The sequence below is a fragment of the Nicotiana tabacum genome, chromosome 9, assembly GCF_000715075.1.
Source record: "Nicotiana tabacum cultivar K326 chromosome 9, ASM71507v2, whole genome shotgun sequence".
Taxonomy (NCBI): Eukaryota; Viridiplantae; Streptophyta; class Magnoliopsida; order Solanales; family Solanaceae; genus Nicotiana; species Nicotiana tabacum.
Window position 1 is genome coordinate 124,939,112 of NC_134088.1, and position 10,874 is coordinate 124,949,985.

At 34.1% G+C, this 10,874-nt stretch overlaps 1 protein-coding gene and 1 long non-coding RNA gene across 2 annotated transcripts; one reads left to right on the forward strand and one right to left on the reverse strand.

Moving 5' to 3' along the window:
• The first annotated feature begins 967 nt into the window (after positions 1 to 967).
• On the forward strand, positions 968 to 5,618 carry LOC107830679 (uncharacterized). Its single transcript, XM_016658306.2, has 6 exons — positions 968 to 1,133; positions 1,659 to 1,855; positions 3,180 to 3,260; positions 4,217 to 4,453; positions 4,696 to 4,773; positions 5,071 to 5,618. Exons 1-6 carry the CDS (start codon positions 1,019 to 1,021, stop codon positions 5,356 to 5,358), a joined length of 996 nt encoding a protein of 331 aa, XP_016513792.1. The 5' UTR covers positions 968 to 1,018; the 3' UTR covers positions 5,359 to 5,618.
• Positions 5,619 to 5,913: 295 nt separating this feature from the next.
• LOC107830678 (uncharacterized) lies at positions 5,914 to 8,905 on the reverse strand. Its single transcript, XR_001658182.2, has 3 exons — positions 8,756 to 8,905; positions 7,097 to 7,866; positions 5,914 to 6,950 (listed from the first exon to the last, which is right to left on the reverse strand). It is a non-coding gene; the product is annotated as an uncharacterized LOC107830678 (long non-coding RNA).
• Positions 8,906 to 10,874: the final 1,969 nt, after the last annotated feature.

Here is a 10,874-nt window from a genome sequence, read left to right on the forward strand (position 1 = left end):
ATTTTTTCTTGATCTTTTTCACATTCTGTTTCTACTTTGGCCTTCAAAAGAGGATTTGCTTTCACAATTTTCTTTTACTTGTATGCTTTGATTTCTAAACAGGTCAAAATTAACATTGTGAACTAATTTTTAGTTACATAGTTTATTTACAACTCCTATTTCCAAATCTGTGATGTGTGTGCGCGTGTTATACATGACATCTTTTCTTAGGTATATTGTTGTCTATTGAACTGATTTGTAATAACTATCCGAAGAGCTGAGTTTCAATAATTTCGAAACTGGTAACCACAAGAGAAATTAGTCCAATTTAGTCCATCTAAAGGTTTGGACTAGGCAGCCAATGTAGTCCAAATTCACTCACAAGAATTTGAAGAACTAGCTTTTTTTTTTTTATTTTTTTTTTATTGTTAGATTTGTTTCATAGTTATAGTGTGCAAAAGAAAAAAGATTTTAGTAGTTTAATATAGTGGGAACAAACAACAAACAAATGAGGGATTAGTTATGAGGTGGACGAGTTGGGTCATGACACGTGTATAGCCCAAATTGACTCACCCATATTTGAACCAAGTAAATTTTCTGAGATTATAAATTAACCTGTTCATTAATTCAACTTATTTTAACTCGCACTAGCTGGGAGCATTTTTTTTTATGTGTTATTTGTACATCATGCTTTTTACAATTTTAAATTTAAGAAAATAATATTTTTAGATCTGTTATGTGTAAAAGATAGATATCTTACGAATAAAAATAAATCTCTCTCATATATAAAAAATATAGGATAATAAATCTAAAAACAAGTTTGTTGTATAGCGCAAAAAAAAAAACAAAAAAAAACAACAACCAATTGATACATTTTTGTGCACAATTGACACTTTTCCCGCCAGCATTTTCTACTTATATATATATATATATATATATATATATATATATATATATATATATATATATATATATATATACAGTATCAAGGGTTTTATAAAATTCTCTTTTCTTTACTGCAAATTCAAATTCCTCTTCAATGCCGACGCTTTCATGGCGGCAGCATACACTAATTCAAGCTCTTTTATATCGCGGCCCTCTCAAAGAAAATGATTTCAAATCTCTTTTCTTCAAAGTCACTGGCAAATCCGCAGGTTTTTTTTTTTTCTACTTCAGTTTATTTTTCATTTAAAACTCTTTTTTTCGCATCAGTTTATGGGTTTTTAGTTAAACTCCTTTGATCCAATTACAATATTAGTGATTTTCATGTTTTTATGGGATTTTTTTTTGTTATGAAAATTTCAGTTTTAATTGTCAAGGGATTGTTATCAATCTCAAAAACCCAATTAGAAATCTTATTCAAGTTTCTTTTTAAAAATTGTTAAAGGATTGTTATATCATTATGAAAGCTAAATTATTACCAAATTTTCCATTTTGATGCTTTGCAAAAAGGGGTAAATTTTATTGTTACAGTAACAAATTGTTTAATGATTCTGATTTTATTATGTTTTTATGCTTTCTGTTTCTTTGGTGATAAGTAGTACTATTAATTTGATTAGTTCTTTGATTAGTGATGTTAAATTAATTGGAATAGATAAAAAATACTCTTTCTTTTCTAGTAAATGTGCGGGAGAAAAAAGGTTGGTTTCTGATACTGATTTTATATGTGCATGTTTCAGCTAATCATCAGTCAATGTTTAATGAATACCTGAGAAAGATAAACGAGGAGCTCGCTTATGTGCAGTTTGAGTTACGGGCATGTAGAAACCAGTATGATGGGAAGGTGTATTATGGTGTTGTTAACAATGTTTCAGATGAGCAATCCAAACTTGGAACTAAATATTCAGTTCCTCAGATAGCTTTCTATAAAGGCGTTGTGAGCTTCTCTTCCCTTTATTTTGAACTGTGTTGAGAATGTCCTTATCCGTTTACATAGCCTCCCCGTGTCCATATAATGAAGTATTTTATAAATTTTGTCGAGGAATTTTTCTAGCTTTTCGAAAGGGAAAAAACTGTGGAAAAAAAACCTTCATTAGTATATGGACTAGAGAACAAGAACCAATTAGGTTGCAACAACAACAAAAAAAAAAACCCCGGTGAGTTTCCACAAGTGGGGTCTGGGCAGGGTAGTGTGTACGTAGGCCTTACGCCTACCTTGGAAGAGGCAGAGAGGATGTTTCCGATAAGGACCAATTAGGTTGCATTGAATATAAAACAAAGCTGCTGAGTGTTACTTTTCTCATTTGAACTCTGAGACTTATGTATTTGTATTTCCAATTGACCATTTTTGCAAGGGCTGGGAATAGCTTTATCTCCTTAACTTACCTCAAAGATGACGGAAAAGGAAGAAGATCTACATGTTATTAGCCTCCTAAAACATTGATCTTTGTGATTAAGATAGTAATGAATTGCTAATGGGAATAGAGCAACTGACACTAGCCTTTTGTTCAGGTAACAGTAGAAACATGAAACTCATATCTTCCTTCAGTCAAGCATAGTATTAGGCTCTGTTAGTTATGTACAAAATAATATTCAGGAGTCCCATTTAAATTGAGAAGTTGAAGTTAGTTGTTCATTTACTTCATACCAGCTCAAAATGTTGGTAGTGGAAGAGGTATGGTGGTCTTCATTTACTTCGTTTTAATCTTGCGTCCCTTTTCTCAAACAAATTTACACTAAACGTTTTAAGGGGAAGAATTGAATAACTAACTTAGATGGTTCCAGTAATTGATGTTTTCTCAATCAATCAACTGGGCCTCAATCCTAAACTAATTGGTCATGCTATATGAATCTTCCACTCATCTGCATCCATTCTGCTCGGCCCTTTTCATTCAAATATTGAGTAAATTGTATTTTAAGGTAACTTAGGGGTTTCCTACAATTAAAGATCTCTAAATTTCACACTTATCCCAACACGGACATAAAATTCTCTAACTATAATTAAAGAATCCTGTCAAATATTGGACTTAATGTATCTGTATAGTAACCTAGCTTTAATCCTAATCATTGACTTCCATTGTATTATGTTCTTAGCTAAGACTGGTTAGTGTTTCTTAGAGAAAATAAATACAATTATAGAAGATCTTGAACATTGCTTATTAGTAATGTCATTATGAGATTAAGATTTTCCCTTTTTCTTTTTGACATTAGAATTTAAAAAAGAAAAAAAGAAGATTTATGTGGTCATCGTATAATTGCAGATTGAAGCAATTGTTCAAGATGTGGCGGCTTTGGGTTGTATTTCAACCATTGATGCACTGAACATACGGCTTGAAAATCAGGTTTTCTTACTTCCTAACAATAAATGAATGTATGTGGCTACTATCAGTTTCATCGTTTATAGTATTTATCTTGCTGCTATCTTCCTGTGAGTTATTAGCTAAATGTGAAATTATGGTTTAGAAGATAAATTGTTCTTCACTATTGACAACTTCCCTTCTCTAGTCAAGGTTGATATAGCTAGACCTGTTCATACTTGTAACTAGTCAAGTCTTATTTTCACAAGCACAGACACACATACAGTTTCTATATATAGATAATGCAACATTTACAGGTCAAATAACAGCAACATAAAAAGATAAAGCCCTAAGGAGGCAGATAGTTATGGCCTCGGATGATCTTTGCTTTATATTCATGTTGATTTCCTTGCTTTCTGTTGCCTCTATATTCATATTTAGTAAGTTTCTATCTGGAAAACAGTGTAAAATAAAGTATTCGGGGAATGGTTGCTAGTATCAACTTATGGCCGCAAATCATTTTCTTACTCGTTCAGAGGTTATCTGCTTCTTAATAATGAGGCTTTTTATTTTTGACTTAGAGTCGCATGACCAATATGTACTTACAGTCAACAAAGACTGAATGGTAACTATTTATTGTGAATACCAAAACCTCCTGTTTGTTTGTTTACTTCTCTTGTTTGATGATAAGAGTGGACACTTTTGTTCAATCAGTTAGAGGATATGGAATGGGACTTAAACCCATGTCTCATCAGGACCAAGGCTTTTACGCTTGCTCATTGACCAGGATGTAACACATATGAAGTGCCTTTTCGTAGAATGTCAACTAAAAATGGCGGGATGGCAGGATATGGTTGTGACTTCTGAGTTAAAAAATATTCTCGTATAAACTTAGTAAATTTGGTTGCTATTAGATCAGAGCTCTTTGTACTTTACATAGCTCCGATTTGTATCCTTGCTGTACCACTAATTTCTTTGCTGGAAATTTATTTGATCAACAGTTCCTGGCTGGAACAGATTCCCAGTCTCAGGGAGGTTCAGTGCAAATTCCTGCAGCGTTTAGGAATTTCTCGATGTCTCAAAAGGAAAAGACCCTTGAGGAACTTGTGAAGGATCAGTGGCTTTCTCTAACAGATGTTAAGATAGGACTAGGAGTGCGTTCCTTTCTTGATCTTAGAAGTTGGTTTCGCAGTAACGAGGTTCCTCCATGTGAAGTTTGCAATGAAGCTGCAGTGAAGGTTTGCTCCTCTCTTAATTTCTTCGTTTGATCTCCATGATCTCTGTTAAACAACTTTCTCCTTTCAAATTGGAGCACTTTTACTGCCATTTTAGCTGAATACTCAATTCATCTTCCCTTACTGCAATTTGGTTTGATAATGTCACTACAAACATCCATTCCCTAAGAAAGATGCCTATGTGTCTATGATAACTATATGGCTGCTAGATCATCCAATTCATGGTGATATGATTATTTGACCAGGCTGAGCTTTGCCAAAATGAAGGCTGTAATGTTCGCACCCATCAGTACTGCCTGCGAATGAAGTTCTCCCAACGCAAGGTATTATTCTTTCCTATTATTCCCCTTGGAATAACTTCTATAGCTATTTTGCCCTCAAGGCTTTTGGTTCAGTGGTAAGAGTGGAACGCGTGATGTGTGGGTTAGACGCACGTCACAGGGTCGAACCTTACGATGGACCAAAAGTCTGCATTTAAGTGTAGGAGAGGGCCCATTATCCACCTAGTTCCAAACAGTGCGCCATCTGGCCCTCGAGGATTTCTTGGTTATAAAAAAAAAAGTCTCATCTATGAAAGCGAGCTTGATGAACTAAACCATCGTTGAACCCATTATTTTCAGGCTGAAAAAGTTTGTCCAGGGTGTGGAACAGAATGGCATTATAACATTGCAAAAGCAGAAGTTGTAGACGAAGGAGAGGATGCATCTGCTCCTCCTGAAAGTCAGCAGCCTGGTGAACCCTTAATGAGAAAGAGGCGGAGGACCTGTGGAGGGACCGATGCTGATACCCCCTTAACGAGAAACAGGCCAAGGACCTGTGGAGGTACTGATTCTGATACTCTCAAGCCTGGATCATCTCAAAGTACGAGGGTGACTCGGACTTCTGCCCGTCTGAGGAGTGCAAGTTAAGAAGTTTGTTTTGCTAGTTTTTGTGGTCATGCACATCTAACTAAGTATATGAAAATGGCTGTCCATATATTTTTGCACCCCATGAAGGTTTACTTATTTTGTAGACCTAATTCTAACTTTTGATTGTAGATTATAGGAGCGTCCAGATTAGTATCTTTATCATCTCTATTCTCTTGGTGTTCTCCAATTGCCATTGTCGCACAGATGATTTCTTCCTAGTATATACTAGTGAAATTTTATTGATGTTTTAACTCTATTCAGATCCATTCCTTCTTAAACTTTTGAATTCAACTTGTAAGGAAAAATTGTTGGAGAACTTTTAAGATGGGCTGAACGAAAGTTTGTAAGCTAATTGTGTTGGTAAATTCGCAAATGGTAATATCCCCTTTTGCCTGGTGTTGAGACAAAGATTTGTTAAATTTATTCTCGCGCTTATAAATTCGCAAATACTAATGCGTCCATTTTTTCAATTAAAAAACGCTACTCTTGCTTTATTGTTTGTACTAGCAATCAATATTGTAGTTTAAACCATTATCCTTAGAATGACACCCTTGCTCTCATAAGTTTGGCTCTTTTTCATGTCAGTTTGAAGCTGTGATAGCGAAGAAACTGAAAAAATACAGTTACACTCAGGTCATACAATATCCAAATTCCCAGACATGCAACTTAAATCCAAATATTCTTTTTCGCCAATCCTACAATAGTGCCAACAATTTCCATACAAACTTAAAATGTTAAGTAATTTCCTCCCTCTTGTTCATTTTCAAGTGCAAATCATCAAATATCAACGACGAAACAACCATATCAATGTCAACATTTAGCTTCTAAGGGGAAATGGTCTGGATTGTATGTTAAGAGCACACTCTCCGAGAATTGATGAAATAGTGGTAGATTATGAAGCTGAGGCATAAGAAGATCATGAAGCCACCGACCCAAAGGTTCAAATCAATTGGATACTTGACTTGGCAAGACAACTCTAGCCAAGAAAATATATAATTACAGACGCATAACTTTTCACTCAATATTTGAGCATGGTGTTGCATTTCACAAGTATGTGAGAAAAGAAATTTGTCAAAAATTAAGTTATTTCCTTCAATTAAATTTTAAAGTGACGAATTTCTCTTATGTACTGGGGAAACCGATACCATGCTCAAACAACATCGTGAATAGTTATGTACTTGCAATTTATACATGTTCTTGGTTAGAGTTGCCTTGCCAAGTCCAAGTGGTCACCGATTGATTTGAACATTCAGCTAAATGGCTTCATAAGCTTTTTCTACCTCACCTTCCAAACCACTATTTCATCAATTTTCGAAGACTGGTTGTTGTGAGATACGACAAGTAGCTTCTTGATCACGCTTTAGTCATACAAATAACTGAAACATGTCTCACTGTCAGCACGATCTGGTATAAGACAACAAGCTCTTTAGTTTGTAGTAGCAACTTTGCAGACCAAAGTTTTAGGCGAGGTATAGCACCAATTCCTTCAAACGAGCAAATGATTTCTATTTGGTCTTGCAAGTCAAGAGTTCCATTAGCATCTTCTTCCTCTATCTAGTTTTGGTGTATGCAAGTAATAGACAAGGAAAGTCCTGCATACAGAGATCATTGACATTTTTGTCAAATACGCGTAAACGGCCAAACACAAAGCTTGGTTGAATGGTTGAACTTATCTAGTACATAATAATGATGCCAAGTTTAGTCAACTCATTTCCTACCAAAACCAAGTACACATTACCATTTGATAGCATCAAAGCTTCAGAGAAGGGGTATGCAATTAACCTCCAGATGCTTCCTCTGCAAAGCTGAATCTGAAAACAATAGCCATCTCATCTCTTTCTCCATTGTGCTTTCACTTCCCAACTATGGAATCTATTTTTGGCCCTGGTAAATTTGAAATGGATAATGCCGGGAAACACATGTGATCTACGGAAAGCTTGGAACTATGCTGGTAAAATGGTCGTTCAGAAAAAATGGTGGAGGATTATCCCAGCTTGCATTTGGTGGACCATATGGAAGGAAAGAAATAACACATGTTTTGAAGACAGGAGTAGCTCCATACAAGTAGTTAAAATGAATTGTATTTTAAATTTTTACTTTTGGTGTAAAGAGTTTTCAGTAGGAGATGAAGAATCTATTCTACAATTTTTGGAAGCCTTGTAAAGTTCACACGGATAGTATTAGTACCCTATAAATACTGTTGCCAGCATAATCTTTGTGCCGGTGAATAAAATTTGTTACCATTCTCAAAAAGAAATAGTGGCCCAGGAACTTTTAAAAAGTTGTATCTCAAAATACAGTTTGATCTTTTATCTTAACATGGCTTGCTTGATATATAAAGCAAAACACTGTTCTTTAAGATAAGTACATTGTAATTTGCAAGTAAAATAAAAATTACAGCAAGCAACCAAAGTAGGACACTGTAATATGCTGGAAAAGACTAATTAATCTTATAATTTTTGAAGTTACTAGTGAAATGACAAGAATACTCCAACAGAATTAGCATGCCTGTTTTGGTGCAAAAATAAAGAAAATAGAAAGATTCAGAATTAAGACATAGGCCAGCATAAGTTGTTAACGCTAAACAGAAAAAAATAAGTTTATTATCATAACTCATGCCCCTCAAAGATCAAATTTTAGCAGATTAAATTGATCTTCATTATAAAGATTACATTTCCAAAGAGATCGTGCAACATAGAGCTACTCAGAGGTCTAAAATGATACGGTATCAAACATAAAATGGTTATGCTATAGTAAGCTACCGAGGGGCGAAGCTAGAAGCCCGAAGATGGATTAGGCCGAGCCTAGTAGTTTTTGTTCAAACAATGTTAAAATATTCATTTATATAAACAAAAATTAAATTTAGAATCCAATTATTAGCATTTGTTCTTGAGCCGAGAGTCTACCGAAAACAGGCTCCCCACCTTCATAAGGTAGAGGTAAAGATATGCGTACACGTTACTCTCCCCAATCCACACTTGTGAGATTTGTTGTTGTAATTATTAGCATTTGAGATCGTTCTAAAATCAATCCTAAATAAATAAATAAATAAAAATCCTACCCCCCGTATTTCTTATTTGATCAAGCTTCAAAAAGCTCCTTAACAAATAGTAACTGAGAAATTATACTCTCTCGTCTCAATTTATGTTATGCTCTTTCACTTAATCTATCAAACATTTCTGTAGAAACAATTTTACTTTAAACTTCTACCGTCACATATATGGTTTATTTTAAAACACAAGTTTAAAAAGTCTTATTTCTTAAATTCCGTGTCTAATCCAACATCATCACACATATTAGGACGGTGGGAGTACAAATTTAAGACATTACTCATTAACAAATAAAACAAATACAGAGATTGAAGCTTTATAAATTTAAAAATGAAAAGTTCTTGTACCATTTGTTAAGCAGCTTGAGATAAATTCAGATCTGATCCAAAACACGTTCTTGGCAATGTCGCCGCCGCCGGCGAGAACGCCGTTTGACGGCGGCTGAAGGTGAATTGAGCTCCCTATAACCCTAATCCTAGTAAGAAAGTACATTTTTATACGTGATTTGGCCCCTTTGGTCGGTTTAGTTTCACTAATTAAATTACATTCATCTCCCTCTATTTTAATAAAATTATGTTTAACTATAACTTAAATTTTAAAATTTTCATTTAGAATCCTAATCCTTTTAAATTTTAAAATTACATGTAAAAGTCTAATGAGATACATTGCTCCCTATTTTTATGTGAGTGTGGCCTCTTTTAATAAGTTTACATTTTTTCAATTAAATTAAAATTTCATCTTTTTGTATTTAACTTGTATCTCTCTAATTAACCTTAGTAACAAGAGTGAGTTGCTCTAGTGGTGAGCACCCTCCACTTCCAACCAAGAGGTTGTGAGTTCGAGTCACCCCAAGAGCAAGGTGGGAGTTCTTGGAGGGAGGGAGCCGATGGTCTATCGGAAACAGCCTCTCTACCCCAGGATAGGGGTAAGGTGGGAGTTGTTGTTATTGTTGTTGCCTCTAATTAACCTTAGTGTAAGAGATTACATTACATTTCGTCAATTACATTACATTGACTTGTTTCTACAATAGTAAAATTATGTTTAAGTATAATTTAGATTTTAAACTATGCTTATGACCTCTATTTGTATTTAACCTTCCTCTCTCTCTAATCCCCACTTCGCGTCAATTAAGTTATGTTCATTCTCTATCTTAATAAGATTGTGCTTACTTATAACTTAGATTATAAAATTGCAATTATGACTTTATCGATATTTTATTTTCTTCATATTTAACCTTTCCCTCTCCATCCTAACCATATAGTAAAACTTATCTTTTTATATAAGATTAGTCTCTTTTGGTAAGTTTACATTTCTTCAATTAAATTACATTCATCTATGCCAATCTTAGTAAGATTATGGGTATCATTAATATATTCTAAAACGACTCCTACGATCGTCATTTTTGTATTTAACCTTCTTCTCTCTAACCCTGACACGAGATATATAATGCAATATGCTTTTTAACATGCGAGTTTGGCCCTGGTACGTATAGCTTAGATTTTAAAATTATATTTGTAACATTATCATCATCTCTTTTTTTTAATTACTCTTATGGTACGCGCGTTACGCGGGTGTCCAATCTCAATGAGCACATTTAAAGAAAATTATCGACTATGTGTGTGTGTTTGACGAAGGTAGTGATTATTTGATTCTAGTAGTTAAAGCAATTATGCTAAGAGTTTAGTCAAATTGCAAAATAATTTTACTTAAAGGTGAATTGAGAATGAAAAAAATGAATTGAATCTCTTGTTAATCAGTTATTGCAAAAATTTACTCATTTTTTAATATTAAAATAACATCTTCTTTTCTTGTTGATTCAAATTCTTCATATTATCTCATCTCAATCTTTAAACATATTTAATTATAATTATAATTTTATCCACTAAAAGTTTTAATCTCACATTTTACTTTTGTATACTTGTGTTTGTAGAATCCAAACATTATAGTTATTAACTTTCCCCAATAACTTTATGTCATGACCCAATTTTTTCTCCGTTGGGTATCGTGATGGCAATAGAAGAGATAACAATTTCAGCTAAGGCACGGATGAATCAAATACACAACAAGAGTGGGTCATGAAACAATTAATTCTAATTAAAGCAGGTAGAGGTGAAACTAGTAATTAAGAGACGTATTCATAACATAACAACTGCATAATCAGTGAATACAAGGACCTAAGAACCCTAAAAGGTCAATTTTCCACAAATAAGTCCGAGCACGTACTCGTCATCTCATGTACACGGACTATAATTAGCATAGAAGACTCAAAGAAGACAGACTGATACTCTAAAATGAACTTCTCGGGTGAAATGGCCTTCGGATAGCTCAAATCTAACCAAAATAACTTCAAAGCACAAATAAAACTCATAAGAAATTATTATGGATCATAAAGCCTCAATCTTTATCAAAATCTAAAAATCGACCCAAAGGTCGACCCCCGGGGCTCCGCACCTTGGAACCCGACAA